The sequence below is a fragment of the Tubulanus polymorphus genome, chromosome 2, assembly GCF_964204645.1.
Source record: "Tubulanus polymorphus chromosome 2, tnTubPoly1.2, whole genome shotgun sequence".
NCBI lineage: Eukaryota > Metazoa > Nemertea > Palaeonemertea > Tubulaniformes > Tubulanidae > Tubulanus > Tubulanus polymorphus.
In genome coordinates, this window is record NC_134026.1 from 6,136,346 (window position 1) to 6,156,301 (window position 19,956).

The 19,956-nt window shown below is 37.8% G+C and overlaps 1 protein-coding gene across 1 annotated transcript; it reads right to left on the minus strand.

Annotated features, from left to right (window-relative positions):
• Positions 1-521: 521 nt before the first annotated feature.
• Positions 522-19,278, minus strand: LOC141898330 (uncharacterized). Its single transcript, XM_074784178.1, has 16 exons — positions 19,188-19,278; positions 17,715-17,876; positions 16,982-17,042; positions 13,094-13,161; positions 12,537-12,674; positions 11,613-11,717; positions 10,969-11,040; positions 10,733-10,874; positions 9,757-10,064; positions 8,663-9,527; positions 7,771-8,125; positions 7,391-7,419; positions 7,035-7,210; positions 6,252-6,339; positions 6,085-6,162; positions 522-4,899 (listed from the first exon to the last, which is right to left on the minus strand). Exons 2-16 carry the CDS (start codon positions 17,835-17,837, stop codon positions 4,880-4,882), a joined length of 2,628 nt encoding a protein of 875 aa, XP_074640279.1. The 5' UTR covers positions 17,838-17,876; positions 19,188-19,278; the 3' UTR covers positions 522-4,879.
• Between the last annotated feature and the right edge of the window lie 678 nt (positions 19,279-19,956).

Genomic DNA, 19,956 nt, shown 5'->3' on the forward strand with positions numbered 1-19,956 from the left:
CGGGTCAATTCTTGATGGCCGCTAAGCGGAGTTTGAAAAATACATTGCCCTTCACGAAAGTTGTCTGACAGCCTTGGGTCATTTGAGATGTCGATAATTGCTAGATTACTTATCGGATTGTGTTGAAATAATTTTGCTGTATAGAAAAATTTACAGCTGAAAGAAAAAACGTGACTAACTCGGATTAAAAATCTTCCTCATCTGCTGAAAATCCGTCTTGTATTCGCACGAGAAAAACATATACCGACATGGTGGCCACAAATTCCCTGAATTTTCCATGTTATAACAATATTCCATGAGTAAATCGGAGGAATTTCTTGGTGTAGAATGTTACGATTTATTCATTTTTTATGAGCGACGTATTGATAATGAAACACGTGGTCAATAACGTTATCCAAATTCCCCGAATTTCCCCTGATTTTTCCCATTCCCCCAGTTTTCCAGCTTTGCCAGGTCAGTGGCCATCTCGTGTATCTGATTTTTTTTTTGGAAAAAAGAACAAGCAACAAGGAACATCGCTTATATAGAAGTTATATTGTTTGACAGCACCCTTTAATTTCCATCAACATGGTTGGTACTTAATCGTGACTTCAAAAGTACATATTAATTACATCAATGGCGTAATCATATAATCAATTAATCATAAACTAATTCATTTTCAATTTGAGTATCATTATTCATTGATATGATGATAAATTTCACTTTTTATGTACGTTTTATTGCCATAAAAGACATTAAGTAATCGTTTACTAACACACTCATCAAAATATCTTGCACCAGCTATTCGGGTCTATAGTCCCTGCTACACACCTTTCTGGTTTTATGGACCTGATTCAATGTCACTGTTATAAGCCGCCGCAATCACACGGAGACGACTTGGCCCGGGCCAAATTGCCACAGATCAGGCCCGAGTCAAATTGGGCCCGCGCCTCATTAGAGAATGCGTTGTTTAGTATTGAGTGGTTTGCGTGTGAGCACGCTCTCGGACCAAATTTGGCTAGAGTCTGATCCGTGCCAATTAGGCCTGGGCCAAATCGTCTCCGTGTGATCGCGGCTATAGAGTTACAATGATTTAAATTCTATCCTGGATCTAGCAATAACTGCATCACTGTCCGAGAGATAGAGTCAATAGAATATTTTCAGTTGAGGACCTGTAGCGACTACAATGTTGGTTCATTGAAAAAGATTTGTACCGTCCGATATCAGAACTCAGAGACACATTTACACGCTATAAAGATCCGAGTCTCAACTGTAGATGTATCTGATAAATCGTTAGGTTCCGTAGTTTTTTTCCATTGCACAGGAATGAGCGGATTGATTTTTTACCATTGCAATAAAAGCAGTTAACCGAGAAGGTGTGCAGCGCGGGGTTAGGCGAGAAGCATATATATATTTATATATTCATCAACTGATTACAAACAAACTCTAGATTTACAAGAATTTTCAGAGCCATACACAGAGGTGGTGCAACTTTGCTCGTTTTTTTTTTCATTCTAGAAGTGTAATAAAATGTGTAGAAAACTCAAAACCATGTAAAATTCAAAATTCACTTCTTCTGCAAAAGCATCAAATATACATATTTATATCATTTATATCTATATCACCAACTTATATGAATAGTTCGTGTGACCTCAAGCCCTCCGACAACCTTAGCACCATAAAGCTCCTTCAAACGAATATCATCAAAAATTCAGCGTTATCCTCGTAAGATTCAACCCAATTATTTTTCTACATTATGTCATGAAATTCCCGTTAGAAACGCGTCGTAATTCTACACATATCCGATCTATATATCAGTAAACAGTTTTAAACCAGACTAGATTTCATGAATATTTGGTTGCGAGTTATCATTCCATATATATACACAAGTTTATACATATCGCGTACAATTGAGTATGTAACGTTTTTACAATAATGAATCGGAATTTAAATAAATCATGCGTAGCATGAATAAATGAGTTCAAAACAGAGTTCTCGCCGTCGACATTAATCTAACAGGGTTTTACAAGGGAAGCACAAGGCTGCCCGAATTTCAGGTATATCTAAACAAGTCTCATGAAATATGAAGCGAGAACTCGGAAATAGCACATCTTCAGTTGACATGAATCGAATAGCATCATTTGTAAAATTTCAGGAGGTTGCCCAAGTCAATAACATAGTTTGTACCTTGAAAAATATCTATTGGCAACCTATTCGGCAAATCTTAAGGTTTTTGTTATGTTATCTCATCATAGGGAACAAACGAATCTCTTCTTGGAACTGAGTTGGGAGAAATTTATTATGTCAGGTATATTCTAAACTGCATCTAACTACAATGAGCCATATTACTCAGGGGTCAATTGCAAGCGTTTAGATTGGCTATAGAACTGAGATGGCCTTACACTGGTATCAAGTCTAAGCCATGACTTTGGAACCGACTCCAGAGATAGAATTCTTCAACCAAGTTAGCCAAATACTGCATAAACATTTGCTTATTGAGCAGTTTTTTTTTAAATATGAGGGAATAGAGATTTTTCAACTTTGAAAAACAGTTTACTCACTTCAATATACTCGAGAATAAGAAGTTCAATTTGTTCATCATACTCTTTGAAAACATAGATCATTGGAATTACACAAGTTCTTAACGTAAATGAAATTGCGAAATCAAACGTGTCCTTGAAACAGAGAAATATATACATATTTACAACAACAATGGAAAAAACATACAGAAAAATACAGTAACCAACCACACACAAGACCGTACAGACTAAAAAACATTTCGATAGATTGTCACGTGAGTATCCTCCAAACTTAAACAGACACAACGATATGTGTTATCAATACATATAGGAATTGTCGGATTTCTTCAGACCCGCTTAGAAAATACCTTACATTCATAGTAGTAATTATCATCAGCACATTCTTGCCGAGCCAAAACGAAATACCTAGGCCAAACAGTGAGCAGTTCAGCTGGAGTGCAAAGCAAGTCATGGGTAAGTACTCGTGTAAGCCAAGGAAAAGAGTACAAGTGGACTACGCCCTGTTCGTTATTGAGGTACTACAGTCAAACTGGCTTAATCATCTACAGCGAGTTTAACTGACGTCAAATTCCACTAAGTTAACGAAGTACGTGTACCAAGAGTTTGGGAACAAAGTGTTCACCAGACTGGATGCCATTATGGGCAACAGTCTATAGAGTAGATGGAGTAGATGGCAGTTTCTTTTGGCATGGAAAATCCTGGTATCACCGGGGAATGAAGCTAATCTGGAATAGTATTATTAGAGTTGTTGAGATTAGGTATAAAAAGATGTTTAAAAATTTCAACTCTATGACAATGGACCAGTTACTGGAATATACTGGAATGGCGTTTCATTTCAATTTCAAATGTACCAGTTTTTTTTATCAACCTTGGGTTCAACTATTGGACGATTCGTCAGTTACATGTAGGTTAATCTCAGGGTTTATCAGTTAGAACTGGTCTTTAGCAACACCAACCCTAGGAATGATTATCAATTCTACTTACAATGGAATTCTACTGGAATATTTTTAAGTAGACTTATATAACTCTAAGTTAAGAGTTTTTGGTGATGGTCGAGTGGAATGTAAGCAGGTGCATAGAACTCGAATCAAATTGATTTGAGTTCTACGCCAGATGTAAGTAAACTGCGTTCATATAACGATTAGGACGATAGAGTCGTGCAAATATTTAGTTGGATCACATACCGGTAACTTATTCGAAGTGCATAGCAATAGTAGAGTATGTAAGCCATTTGTTTCTAAAATAATACATAGGAATGGAATGTCAGTTTCATTACAAAAGACCCCGCATCAAGTCGGACCAAATCAACAAACTGTTCACCTTGGATATTTGTTGAAAATACAAATGTACACATGAAATATACTATATTTCACGTATATGTAATGAAAATATTTCAGTATATATCACCATATTTAAAGACAAATTTTCACGGTTTAGAAAGACCCAACTTGATCAGAGTCTACTGTATATACAGAAGGTTAAGATTCATTTCAATTAAACTGAATCTCATTTCATGATTATGAGATAATATGGACCCAGTGTCACAGTTGTGAGTTCACTGTAAGTAGATATTAGTTTATTTCAAGGTTTTTAACTCGGAGTAAAATCTGAACTTGGAACTGCGGAACTAGACCATGATTACTAAGTCAATACCGTATTTGAAGTAATGGTGTTGAAATGAAAATTTTCTTTTTTTAGAAATATCAGAATAGAACTATACGTGTATAAAGGTAGTATTAAAATACATTAGATTTCTCTTCAGAAATAACGAAGTGGACAAAAGTATTTTCTCAAGGTTAGCAGTACAAACCTGTACAAAATAGTACGTTTCATCGAATACAAGTAAACATACACAATCACTGATGAACACAACTCTAGTAAGATAGACCGAGACAAGCCACCTTATTCCAGATCAGTGAATACCAATGAAATTGAGCAAAATTAGCGGGTTTAAACTTCCGCAACCAGTGCTGCAATGTGGGAATCCGAAATGGTAACTTCAGGTCAAATGTTGATCGAAAACAGATGACATGGAATGTAATCAGATTACACAAACACGGAACACATAATTTCTGGATTAACATATGGTAAGCAGCCGCATAATCTTCGATCATGATCCGGATTAAGTGGGCTCGTCTGCTGTGGATAGACAAACAAAATAATGGAATCTATATTCATGTTTTTCTCGCATAGAAAACATCGTTACCAAGCAGGAATTATCGAACGCATTTCTTTTCTTTTGTGTGTTCCTCGGATTAAGTTACAACAACAATATATTATACCACTACAACGACAACAACTGCTGATTGTTCACAGATCATTTACTATTTTCCAATTCTCCGTGTGAGTATTTCATCAGATCAACACTGGCTTTCATTATCTGGAATAGAAAAAAAGAATGAAGGTTACAAAGAATCAATAATACCAATTATACGAAAAACACATGCTTTCTTGATTATAGTGATTCAATTTTCATTGAACAACACGATGCAAGCCAGTTCAATTGAAGGCAAGGGAATCTATGACTTGCTAACTGTTTGATTTTTTAACTGTCTCGCCAACAAACAATATACAATATACAAAATGAGTTCCTTGAGAGTATGTAAATGGCTAACGTTTGAGAGTTCCATTCTTTCCAAATTACAGCAGACTCAGCTCCAGCCAGAACTGATCAACTGAGATAATTATTCAATTCGGATTTTTCTTTAGATGATTCATTTAAATACCTCTGATATTCTTAGAGTTAGACATACTTTCAGGATCCATAAAATATCTGACTACAGCGATTAGTTTTTGGCGGTTGTATTGATGCCATGGTATTGTCATTGCCAGCTTCAGAAGTATAGAGGTTTTTTCGCAGAATATCAAAAGGCACAGTATCTATTATATGCAGAAAGATTGTACTTCAACCACAGGGATAATATGGGTCAAAGTGTAATACCAGCATCAGAATGAAGCAAGAAATTGTAATGGCAAATCTGGTCTATAGGTATAACAAGGGTTGATTATTGTCCATCCTGGTAATGAACAATGCCTGAATACATTGAATGGATTATGGTTATGAAGCAGAAAAGATCCATTCGGCAACCTGAAGCAATATATTCAGACATTTTCAATGAATTCATAGTAATCCCTCACCCCAGTTGATTACCACTCAGGTATTTATAAGCAGGTATGTGATTTTTTTTTCCAAAATGGGGGAAACTGCAGACCAAGAAACTCTGCTACCACCAAGATTCAAACCTCTGATTGATGAAACCATGCAAAAACTGACACTCAATTTTCAATTAACACACACACACCTTGCATATGCCCAAGAAAATTAAGAGGCTGTCAGGAACAAAAGCCAAAGGAGGAGTATCGGAATGATGTGAAAAGGTAAAATTCCTGCACCAGCGATCTAATATGAGACAGACTGCATGATTATATAGATAATATATACAGTAGACCTGTCCTACCTGTAGAGTACAGTTTATTCATCGTCAACTATAAATATCATCGATAATCAGTCGGGTGTTTTATGATAGAAAACATGAAACTTCAACCGTTAAACGTTTCTACTTACACGAACTGCTTAATGAAACTGGTTTTTTCTTCATGTTTTCGAGCTCTTTTTTCCAATCAACTTCTTCGTCATCATTATCTGTCAAAAAGATAAACAAATCCCCTCGTTCAATAACTTAATTCTCAGATACAGACCGATGTCACAAATGATCGGGTTCTTAGTTCTACCTGCAGGGGGTGCTTGAGTGCGTCTGCGTCGTTGAGCAATTTCTAGTTTCCAGGGTGGTATATCTGACGTGGCTTCTTTGGGCGTCATCTAGAAAATCATTAACGTTAATAGCTCATGAACCTAGCTGACCGCAATATCAGACAGAATGTAATGGTATGAACAGGCAAAGCCTTTACATCATTGGCATCGCTACAAATGAATGGGGTACCAGCACATCCGCTATCCCGTCAGATGGCGCCACTGAGATATCAGACAAACTCGATCAAAATTAGTTCATTTCAAGTAAATCTGACCTCAATTTTCAGTATTCCAATCTAAAAATTATGCAAATCATGCATCTAGATAAACTGGGATTAGTCTTTAGAGTTCATATGTGGCATGATTTTCATACATCACGAATCTTCTATAGAGTTTGAGAATAAATGAAGAAATCTAGAGTTGACATTGCAGTGTACGCTAGCAAACCTGGTGGATAATGGTGGAATTTTGCTTGCCACAGTAGCGTTTCTGGTACCCCATTATTATATCAAACTAGCGAAATAGTTGTCTCTGCTCAAGTCCAATCCGTTCAAATCTTGGATAACTCGTCTGCTCAGATATTTGTTTTCCTTTTTACCTATACATTGAATTACCCGGTATATATTATCCAACTTGAATATCGCTGAAGTCAGACGAATTTCCATCTCAATCCAAACGGATCCAATTTGAGTGCGGTCCTACATTCCAAGTGTTATGAACAGATCAAATGAACAAAAATAACTAACTGACTACATAAAACTTACTGGATTACTGGCTGATCTATTTTTTGACTTAGCAGCTAATTCAAGTTTCCATGGTGGAATATTAGATAGCTCTTCAGATGCATCGCTTTTCGGCGGAGAACCTTGGCCTTTGGCTTTTCGACGGGCGGCAATTTCCGCTTTCCAAGCCGGAACTGAAGACTCATGTATTGGAGTATCTGGAAAATATTCAAAATTTCTGAACAAAAGCCCCAATAGACCCTTAGTTAAAGTCCTTAGTTAACCACATTTACCTAAAAAGTTATCTAAACTTGGGCAACAATTAGAGACTATTGCAATTCATCCTTAGTTCAAAATTCATTCAAAATTATTTTTATTAGCCGAGTATGAACACTGACCTTTTTCAGCAGTAGTCGACTGTGATGATCTGTGAATAGAAACATTTTCTAAATTACGATCAAAAGTAAACTAAAGGTTCAGGGACCTCATGTCCACGCAGGAAGTGCTTTTAAATGATTGGCAACCTGACAATTTCAATATCAAACGCTCCCTGGTAACATTTACAGAAACCAATGACACTGAAGCTCGACACAAACATAGAATGTTTCAACTTTGCAATTGAATGACAGTTCAGCAGGCTATTGCCTTCACTATTTGTCCATCCAGAACAAAATTCAGTTGTTTTGGGATAAAAGATTGAAGCATCTTCAAAACTTCCCAAAACAACTGAATTCCGCCCGCTGGGACTTGAGTGGCAAGTAAGCTAAAAATTACTAACCGAGGAGAAGGCACGGGAACAGTCTTTTTCACATATTGCATACTTGGTCCGGTTTCGATCTTGACATGAGTCTTATAGTCGTCCGATTTCTGGCCGTCTGTCGATGAACTAGTCGTAGCAGATGTACGGTGATCGAGACGGAGATATTTCGCGGGCGTTTTATCACGTATAACAATGTCATGGTCACCGTGGGTTTTGAAATTGTTCGTATTGTTCGCCGATTCGATGGACTTATTACTCGGTTCCGGACAAACGGAACGCGGCTGCAGTCTACGCGGTTCTTGAGTCAGAGTCGCCACTGGTATTTCCTTAGCACCATCCGTAGAGTCAGTGTCACTGCTAGTAGATATAATTTCTGGAAAATTCAGCGATTTCTGTGTTTAAGTATAAGTGCACTTTTCAAAACTTTAGAGTAAAGATAAAGATTCATTCAATTGTTCACAGTAATTTCGCAATCATTTGCATGAATAGAAAACATCAACTAAAGAAAATTTTCTAATCGCTCTAAACTAGCGACAAACCATTGCAAATTATTTTTCAGGTTCTTTTCCCAATTGCCTATTCCCAGACTATATGAGAACATTGAAACTTGGACCGCTGAAGACATTACTCAAAGTATGACACGAGTAAAATCCTACAATAAATGAATTGAAAGCTAAAATCTTTTAACTGAAGGAGGGTGGTAGCAACCACCCAAAATGTTTCTAATATTTTAAATAAACTTTTTAACTATCAATTCATTTATTGTGGGATTTTACTCTTATCGTTTTATCGCAGATATTGTGATCTACAACTGATTCAAAGTATGACAATTTGGTAGCCCTATACCTCTCTCAGTTACTCTAATCGCTATGGATGTCAATAAAACTGAAAATTGCTACATCTGTTTTACCTTTTGCTAGCATTATATCTTTGACGTTTAACTTCTCTTGCGTTTTTCTTCGCCGAGCCATCATTTCTTTCATCCATGACGGCTTATCCGGTTTATCTTTATCAGACTTTTTGTAGCTTTGAGCCTCATCTTTTGCAGCGCCATTACTACCACCACCAACACCACCACTACCGCTGGACACCGACGTTCGACTGTTCTTTCGTACGCGGATCTCGCGCATCCACGGCGGAGTCGAGCTGTCATCTTTATCGTCGTCCAAAAAACCGAATAGACTCGATTTGCGAGGTTTCGGCTCGGTTTGTTTCGGCGACCCGGACACCGAGGCAGAACGCTCCGACTTTTTCGACTCGCTCTTTTTCGGGCTTTTATTGCTATTGTTATTATCAGAATCGGCCCCGCTGCTGGCGCTTCCCTTACGATCGGCTTTCTTATCAGGTTTAGGCGGTTTCGGCGAAGGCGTCGGCTTTTTTCGCAGGATATATTTATCGAACCACGACGGCGAGTAAGATTTCTCTTTGTCGGTTTTGCCGTCGGCGCTTGCTGTAGGCGTCGATTTTCTACTCGGAGACGCGATCTCTTTCGAGGGAGTTTTCACGGCTATCTCGGCAGGTGGCGCGGCTTCTTTAAATTCCATCGTCGGCGACTCTTCGATCTTGATCGTTTCCGCCGCAGGAATCTCCAGTTCGGCGGTCGTTTCGGCGACTATTTTATTAGGCGACCGACGCAGCCACGGCGGCGTCGTATCCGCGTTCGATACTATTACGTTGTTATCCTCGGATTTCTTCAATCTGATTTCTGATCGCCAGGCGGGAACGCTAGGCGACGTTTCTGGCTTGGGCTCCGTAGATTTCCTTACGCTTCGCAGCTAAAAGAGAAAACCAAATTTAATTCATTCATTTCTCATTGAATCTTGTACGGATCAAGAAACACGAGGTCAAAAGTATTATCTGAATTCCCCGAGTTTTCCAGGTGTTACCATAGGTAAAATCTGTCAAAAATACCCTGATTTTTCCGATTCCCCTGAGTTTTCTAGGTTTTCCAGGTCAACCGAGCTAACACTGATAGCAATCTATTCATCGAATGGTTATCATTACCTTTGGAGGAGAGCCAGGTAGACCGGGTAGGCCCAACGGAATTTTTATACCACCAGCCGGTTTGGTTTTGACGGGTACCGGAGGAGTCGGTCTCGCGGTGCGTGAAGCCTCTTCGGTTACCGGACGTAATTTTGGCGATGAAGGCTTTTTTAGAATGTGTTGAAGTTGCGGCGATCCGGGGGGTGTTTTTCGACGGACCGAACGTGGCGAACTCGACGTTGGTGATTCGCTGACGGCTCGACACTGTATACGTGGCGACGAGCTTACGTCGTCAACTGATGTCTCGACAAACGATTGTTGCAGAGACGCTGTAAAATATTCAATCCATTTAAACACATTTTAAACCCTTCAGATTGATGAGCAGGGTTTGGATTTTTTTTCTGAAGGAAGGAAGGCAGAGAACCGTTGATTTGAACTGGACCAGGGATTAATGAGACTAGCAAAGCACATTAAAGAAAAAGAAGCAACAAGATGTTCTCTGTATGCTGGAATTCTAAAGGGGGCTGCATTCATTGTTAAGTGTATGACATCGTAACTGCTGATCCCCCAAGGCTTTTGATCCCCCAGAAAAATACAGAAAATCTAAGGTTAATTTTGGTGTAATCTTCTACATATTCACATTTGCTCAGTTTATTTCAAAGCAATCATCAGCATGCATTGATAGAATATTGACATCCACTCTGGTAGGGGCAAAAGATATCCATAAAAGGGTGTGGCTGATTCTCAGAGGGGGTGGATGTAAAACCTGTTGTGGAGAATACTGTTCAGGGTTCTCCACAACAGGTTTTACAGAATGTATCTTGCCCAGACCAGGCTACAATAGTTCATGAATGTTAGATAAGCCAACACCACTCCACTTCAAGACTAGTCTTCTTGAACGAGCAAATGAACCTTAGTTAGTTTTAACTAGTCCTCAAAGTGAAATGTGGCACTAGATAAGATCCTATGCAATCATACATGATCGCGGTCTACTTACCAGATGGCATTTCATATAAAGTATTCTTCGAAATACCCGCGTGTCTTGCAGCGCGGGTCGGTTTTCGCCTCAACGCCATCGAACCAGTTTTAACGACCTTACACTTGTGTTTAATGACACCAACATTCAAATTCTCTGTTTTCTAGAATCACGGAAACAAATACGGTAATGATGCATGACGGACCGCATATAATCAACAACTGATTGCTTGCATTGAACATACATCTTTTACTTACTTGAATAGCAGAAAAATCCAGATCATCCTCTGATAATGATGTGAATGATGTAAAACTCTGACTTGATACGGTCTATAATGAAAGATACATTCGTTCATTTTCTATCAGCTTTTAGAACAGGTGTCACAGGTGCCAACCTTTTAGAACAGGTGCCTCATAAGTTGGGATCAGTTGAAATACTAATAATCAATTTACTATATAATTCTTTCTAACACTTAATCTGGCATACAAATACGGAAGGTAAAACATTCTATCCAAAAACGAGATTCCGCATTTTTATCCTATGGGTATAACCCGTTGGGTTATCTTGAGGTGTTTTGGACACATAGCATGGTATTTTGGGTGGAGGGATTCTGGGTGTGGGATTTTTGGCGGAGGTATTATGGGCGTATCACAAATTGAAACTGTAGTTAACACTGGAAATCATCCATGGTTAAATCTAGCCAACTTTTGAGCAACTGGCCCCAGATAATCATAAGACAAATATTCAGGATAGAGCACTTGTCTAAGGTAGCCAGGTAGACAGTGTTCTTGAAGCAGAGCAAATATTCTAGATCAGATGTGCTAGGGGATTCCGCGGACAGATATTCTACGCAAAAGAATTCCAATAAAAAATTCTTGGATAAGAAATCAGCAACACTTACCCGTTCTCTGTCTTTTCGTTCATGTCCTGGTTCTCTCAAAATAATACCATCTCCTTCGTCGAATGATTTACTATCCAGATCGAGTGTGTCGACGCTTTCTGAATCCTGCAACAAAACGGAGATCATGATGTATGAAACCCTACGGTCTTAAAAGTCCCAAGTGCCTATTCAGATCTGAAGGCATCCCTCGGATATACGTGGAACTATTCAGAAATAAGGCTGCTCTTTGAGAACAATTCAAATGCACAAGCATACAAAATCCAAAATGTGATATTGAATCTACACAGTAATTTTGATAATAATGAATCTAGTATTCAAGTTCCCAAGGTCGACAAACTATGTGATCTCGTACATTTGTATGATAATCATTTGGCTATAGGCGGAGGACGCAATAAGGAATAAGTGCATTATCAGGGGATACTGTGGTAATACTGTATATACAGTGTTCGATCCCGTGACCTAGTACCCCAGAAATTTAAGTTTTTGAAAATTGTCCAGCATCATTGGGTCGAAATTTCATATGCTCATTCTAGTTTTTCTTAACCCTTTCAGTGCTGACTAATCAATACCCTATAGTGCTGGAGATAATTGGAAAATTTTGAAAAATTCCAATCTAGTGTGTTGAATAACGGGCGTACCACGATTATGCGTCTACACCGCGGCACGGTGTATCGTTAGTTACTAATATTTGACTATGTTTGATAGGTGCTGACATTTTTCAAGAGAGATAATTACTAATTACACCAATACACCGCAGTGCGGTGTACTAGTAAAATCCATCACCGATTCATATACCGCACTGCGGTGTAGATGCATTGAAAGGGTTAACTATTATGGGTTTTCGAATAGTATTAGACAGTCGCTCCTCTATGGAAACCAATATTTAGTGGTAATTCGAATGAGTCTTTAAAAGAATAAACCTACTAATTTTTCCGACGACGAACTCGGGTGAAATCCAGAATCGAGACCTTTCTTTCGACTTTGTTGATCCGATATATCCATATCTTCCTCTTCGTCGTCCTCTAAGCGTTCTCCAGTCGGGAGACACGATAACAAATCATCCTTGAAATACAATATAGCCTAATAACAGTTTTTGTTGTAAGCGTTGCAGGTGCTGATCGATGTGGGGGTGTGCACCTCCTAAAAGGTAAAGTTACCCTGAAATTTTTTGGCCAAATGAAATATATCAAACTGCTACCAAAAGAGTTGATATTCATAAACTTGTTCTCTATATTTCCAAAAATTTCTTACGGGTCCCCTTTTAATTATATATGCCCTAATTTTGAACCTCACCCCCTCCCTGAATCAGACCCTAGATCTGCCCTGCGTTGAGTGCAGGATTTTCCCATGGCGACTTCAGAATTTAACTAAGGAAAAATTCAAGGAACTTCTTTCTCAAATTCAACAATTCCATTCTGGTATAAGAACCAGACTAGAATTTTTCTGAATAGAGAGAGCCATAAAATTTCTATGAAACTTACTTGAGAATTGTCTCGCGAGGAATGGCCCCGCTCTTTTCGGCTTGTGCTCGGTGACTCGGCAGAAGCATCTGTAAATAGAGAATTAAATTATCACTCTGAATTGATGGACTATCAGTCTATCTGCACATTTGTTTCAGTTAATCATACACGAAGGAATATCAAGTAGTGTATAGCGTTAGCCCATCCCTGCAATAAATATTCATAAAATTGCACGACTTCAATTGCAGTATTGATATTTTAACCCATTCCATTCATTACTAACAGTTGATTGTGTTGATAATTGACAATGAGTTCAGTTGTTTTTTTTTATTGTTTTATTTTACTTTTCAGTGTCATATCGGCTACATTTGAAAATAGATACTGGTACATGCTCAAACCTATATGAAATCCATAAAAATTTCGACTTTTAACAGTAGAAACAATGCGTGTCATGCTAATGATCAAAGGGACCTGTATCTTAGCAATAAACAGGGGCTAGTTGCATTAGTCAAAGCTTAAATTTAAGACCAGTCGCTGCTCGCACTTAACGCCAACATTTTTCAGAGAACAAATTTGCTCAATCATACTCTAATTCTGATAATATCATTCTCTCCTTACGCCAAATTTTTGGTCCCAACAGTGGCATAGGTTCTATTGGATACTTTCGAAGTCTAAGTTACCACTACTTTATATATAATATACGATTCAATGCCGCTTTGAAAAGAACAAACCAACATTCAATTACTGGGTATAATAATAAATGCATGCAACTGTCTAGACGGGGAACATAGAATTTCAAAACATAGTAAAACACTTTAAATCTACTTGAATGATCATATATATATATATATATATATATATATATATATATATATATATATATATTTTCCGAATGACGATGACGCGAACGAACCTTTCATCGAGCCACAGTTTTGTTGAATCAACGTATACAACCAGCCGGCGCAGGTCTTATAGTACGGCTCATCCTTAACGAAATCAGCCATGATTATTCAATCCTTATTCAGGCCGAGGAGAGTAATCCCTCGTAGTGAGCTCTTCAATCCGACAAACTGAATTGAACTCGAATGAACCGACCGGCATTTACGAGCATCTAACGAACGAATTCAGGCGATCTTTCATCATCGAATGGGACAGATAATTATTTCTGCGCGGAATTAGAAGCTCCGCGCGAGACTAGATCAATTCCGCGTGACGATTTACAACAGCCAACTATTAGATTATCTCATATACGTCGCGGTCACTAAAATCTTGCATACAGTCCGATTCTTTCTCGTCTAACGGTCTGCTCCGTGAACGCAAGCACACACACAGTCCCACTGTAGCCGAATCAATACTGTAATCTAATAATGAGATGGATTCCCGAATCTTCACGCTCCATGACGGATATCTTAAGATCTCAATAACAGCGAATGTTCCCACGGCGATGGTATGATTTACGGCGCCGAAATATCAAGCGAATCACGAAAATAATCGGATGATCGCAGAGAAAGTCTTAGAGCAACACCCATCTATAACATATGCAGGACACACAGGCTATTACACACTATAAACCTATCTTTCTACACAATGTTCATATTATGTACAGAAAACGGTCTAGCGTAAATCTAAATCGTACCTCTATATACAAATAGTCTAAAATGCGAATAAAGGAGGCAGGGAAGGGTTCTGGAAAAAAATCCGTAGACAATTTACATACGCATTTTTAAATAGCGGACGACCACTAGTCACTACCTAGCGAGATGACGGTGAGGTAAACCACAGCTATGCTACTGTGAAGTCCGTAGGATTTTATCGTAGGAAAACCTGAAATCCGTATATGATTCACCGTTAAACACTGACTGTGATATATTCGCAAGTAATTCGGCAGACACCATTTCCTATAAATACACGAATACATTTTCTCTCGGAGTCAGTCCAGTCGAATGAAAAAAGTCTACACGATCCATTTTTTCGACGTTGCATATCATATCCGTTTTACTTCATGGTGATTGGTTTCCCGTTAAAAATGTCAAAACAGTTTTTCCCGATCTAATAAGCGCGGAAATGTTCAGAATGATCCATCGTATAACAACGCAACAGCGGTAGCAGTAGCAGCTATTGCAGCAGCGCGCTTCCAGATCGACAGAAACAAACAATGAGAATGCTTCAACAGCTACATTTCCCTCCCCCTCTCTCTCTCTCTCAGTCTCTCTCCAGTGACAAACGCTTGTGTGACGGCTAGTCAGGATAATTTACATGCAACCCGCGTATATATATACATCGCCCAAACTAGAAACGTTGAGTCACCAAGGATGAGAGGATAACTACTGAATCAGGTGACACACAAATGAACCGAGCAACGAGGATCATAAAAAATACTTATATTCAAGAATAATAATGTGTCCCGACGCAGCCCGACCAGGGGGATAAATTTCACCGAGGAATACGCAATAATCTACTTTAGTTTTTGATACATTAATTGGATTGAATTTCACCGACTATATTATATACTCAAATTGGCCTATCTATTCAATTCATCGAAAAAGTCTTGAATTGCTATTCAAAACCTTTCAAGTCATACTGGACCTAGTCTAGTATATAGCCACATTGTTCCCCAAACAAGTTGTTGGGGACCGTAACAACGTCTGGTATTCAGTCTGGGCCCTTCTTGGAGATAGCTTTGGATTAACATTCATTCAGCACACATCAGTAGAGGGCGCAACAAAACACTGTTAGTAGTGAACATTAGTTAATTTTCAATATAATTCTTACTTGATTCTTAGGCTGCCAAATCGGAAAAAAAATTCGGAAGAAATGGAAGAGGCGGTTTTACAGTCTTAGTTCATAGAATTTGAGAAATTAAGGATAGATTCTAGTTGAATCTGAGAAGAAATCTAGTATCATTGTACTAATGCACAACACCTGGTGGATTCTCACTTGCCCCTAACGGGATCCTCGATTGCCACAGTCAACTACGGAGTAGTTCTCATTTATCTCACGACCAACGCACTTATATGGCTTTAATTCAGATTTGTTCGAATTCGAACTAATCTTCACCTGAGAAAATCAAGTAGGCCTAGGCCTACTCGATGTGCAGCATTCGCTCGGGAATTTTTTCACCAAAATATTTTGTATATTGTGTTAGAATAGGAATAAGTGATAAAACAGCATCCCGGTATTTTTCTGTAATTATTGCATTTTTTTCCACACGACGTCATCCATCACGGAGTTAATCTATTAGGTTAACAAGGACTGACACGCAAAAATAAAACGGCGACAAATGACTCGAAAAATAACACGTAGATCTATATTACTGGTATTCGACACACACACACACACATGGATCAACAAAAAACACTCCGGCGCGTGGTAGGCTTTAGATATTGAGCGCGAGTCAATGTACATTCCATTCTTACATATAATTGTTAATTAGCGAATAGTAGAAAATATCCGTCGGTTCAATTCATGAATAAACCATAATCTTCTTTTATTACTGTTAGCATGTACCGATACTAGCAGGTTTAACTGTATACATGTAGCTTTATTTTGTGATAACTTAAAAACAAATATCGATACCTTTAGAATATCTATAATATGGCGCAATATCGGGGCATACAAACTAGAAAAAAATTCTAAATATTTGAAGTATAATATGCCTAAAGCATTAAGCCACCAAAAGGGCAAGATCTCTATCATAAGAATGTATAAATTGTCTATAGGCTCACGCTAAAAAGATGCAAATTTTGTCTTTTAAAGGAAAAAGATATGTTTGTTGTTCAAGAGTGTTTTAGGTATATATGAATGAAGTGACTTTAGTAATAAAAGTTGATGGTAACTTTTCGATAGTAACACTAGCCCTGAGAGTTCATCGCGATAAGAATAAAAGATCGATAAGATTTGAGTGCTTACCACTTTGCCACGACGATCTCCTATCACCCAAACTGTCGAATGACCGGGTCACGCTTTGATCCTGAAAAAAAAAGAATACAAATGATTACCCGTTAAGTAGGTTTTTTAATCTATATCATTTGGACTAATATATGGCTGGTAATGTATTCAAATAGCAAAAGGAGCTGGTTGGGCAGAGAGTATGTACAAAATAAGATAAAAACCCACTATGTACAAATTAAAAGAATTTCAAAATCGAGAATTTATTCATTAAAAAAATAAGACACAACGTTTCGATCTCACCCTAGAGATCCTCATCAGGTGTGAGATTATCACTAAAAACGAGGGGTATATATACAGAGAACAGGTTAATTGAGTAAATTAGTGAGTGAATAAGTAATTAGTGTTTGGCATGGCATGAAGTAATATACTTAGAATAGAAAGATGTACAAAATACTACCAGCCTACAGGGAAAGTTTTCAAATGGTCAACTTTTGATTGCATGCTAGAGAAACTTGTATAACAAGATAGGAAGAGCAATAGAAAACCAAAACATGGATAAGCAAATGAACAACAGCAAGGGCATACAATTACGCTTGGAACACTGATGGACATAAATACATCCAAAACCCTATGAGGATGGAAGTATTGGATGTAAAGATACACACACAAAACCTTTAAGGGGTTAAGAGAGTTGTGATCTACCAAATGGACTAAAATTAAAATCTGACTTGACTCATATTATCATACTCACTGTTGCTGTCATGTCCGGTTCATTGCTGGGGTTGATAGTTGTTGTTTTTGTTTTAGAATTGAATATATCCATGAGATCGGCCAAAAAGTCACTTTCCGATTCCTTTTCCTCGTTCGAATCCATTACGACAGGATATTTTAACTTAACGGGCAAATCGATGATCTGAAAAAGTAAGAAACACCATCTAGCATATAGGCCTATATCCTATTGTATGGATGTATAAGCTTATCTCGGAAAGCAATTTTGAACATTCTTCTAGTGGAAACGGACCTTCCCACCTACCGGGGCTTCAGAAGCATAATCAGAGACTGTGGTTCCGACGAAACACAACTAACCACGGTAGGTTTATAAACCTGCAAAACCTACGCGATTATTAAAAAGCTTAACACCCAATAATTAGGTCACTGATAGTGATGATTGCCTAGGGTCCACATTAGTCAGTTTAGCCTATAACCTGGCTGTGGTCATGATCAGATATTTCGCAAGCCACAAATCGCATAATCCTATCCGATTGATTAAGAAAGCTTATTACTCCTTAACAATAACAGAGTCCAAAAATAATCACAGACAAAGCCTTTTGATTTTGGCGGTCATCCTTATTACCGAGATGATGTATTTTACCGAGATGAACCGAGATCAACCGAGATGAAATTAAATATAACATATTTAATTATTCCATATCGATTTTAACCATTGAAATCATATTATATCAGTAATAAATGCCTGCTGGGTTCATATTTTACATATTTTGTCGGATATTTTTGGAAAAATAACTTTTAACTTTACTGAGATGAGATCGTCGATCAATCAAATTCAATGAAATTTTATTGCTAACCGAGTTTACGTTTTTTGAGTCAAAATTTTTTTAAATAAAAAAATATGTAAAATATGACTCTAGGAGGTATTTATTACTGATATAACGTGATTTCAAGTGTTAAAATCGATAAGGAATAAATAGATATGTTATATTTAATTTCATCTCGGTTGATCTCGGTTCATCTCGGTAAAATACATCATCTCGGTAATAAGGATGACCCGATTTTGGACCCACACACTGCTGTCAGAAGAAACTTGCCTAACACAGGGACTTGTCACAATTGATAATGAATGAATAAAACCAGTATCAATACCCAAGCCCAGTATCCCTATATGATTATACAGGAATAAATAAATGTTATATTTCATGTCATCTTGGTAAATTACGTCGTCTCGGTAATAAGGGGGACCCGGTGGTATAAAATGTGTGGAAGTGAAGGTGTCAAATTATCTGTTTTACTGCAGTAAAAGAACATAGGCAAAACGCTAGGGGCAACCAACTTCAACGAAACAAGGAAAGAGGTTTCCCCCACAATCGAATCAACAAAACAACCAATGAACCGACCAACACTAACTGGTGACTAACACTAACTTAACAGCAACAACAACAAAGTTAAACCACAATTTTTGATCATCAATTACTTAAAGATAACTTACATGAATCAAGAATCAACTTCGTTCTTTTTCGCTCAGCGGTTTCTTCGTTTCGAAATGAATGTCGTTAAATATCAGCAGCGCAGCTTTTGTGTCATAGATCGGATATAAATGGCGAAATATTGCCCCCGCAGTTGTTCTCTTTTTTATGGAATGGCGGCCATTGTTTTGTTTATTTCTGGCTCCACCAATTCCCGTGCGGTGGTGAAATACGCACATGCTAAGTAGTGCAAACAACATTCTGAATCTCTGCTGATTGTGATTGCGGGCCAGACCCCGGCGTTAATAACCAGAACCAGAAATATCCGTGTTGTGATAATGATATAATATAATGATCTGTAATAACACAACAATAATCTCGGGGTGCAGATGGTATCAGTTTGGTTTAAGGATTTTGCATTTAGAAATAAACTATGAACTTAAATAAACTTATTTTTTGTTTAGTCCCTCGTGCCTTGGCTTTTGTTGCCTAAATTTATCCAGCTGACTGTTTTATGTTGCTGTATTAGCACCCCTAATTTGTTTATCACTTAAATTCAGCCCCCTTCTGTATAAAGGATGATTGTTCTGGATGATTGTAAATGTATCTCATAATTTTGTAACCTCTGAGTTTTCCTGAAGATGACTTAGGATATAGATGAAATGTCGAATAAACTATTAACTCAAGGAAACATTTCGGACTTTATTTTTTCGTAATTAGTGGATGAGGAAGTCTACTACGTTTATATATTTTTTTTTTTCGAAAGCTTCATATAACAAGAATATTTTGCAG

What these genes read in the sequence shown, in the direction of transcription:
- LOC141898330 (XM_074784178.1), bottom strand. Translation starts at nt 17,837, where the DNA reads ATGGATTCGAACGAGGAAAAGGAATCGGAAAGTGACTTTTTGGCCGAT. An exon ending in GAGATCGTCGTGGCAAAGTG is followed by an intron (nt 13,162 to 16,981) that starts GTAAGCACTCAA and finishes CTCTATTTACAG; the next exon opens with ATGCTTCTGCCGAGTCACCG. An exon ending in GTCGACTACTGCTGAAAAAG is followed by an intron (nt 7,211 to 7,390) that starts GTCAGTGTTCAT and finishes AATATTTTCCAG; the next exon opens with ATACTCCAATACATGAGTCT.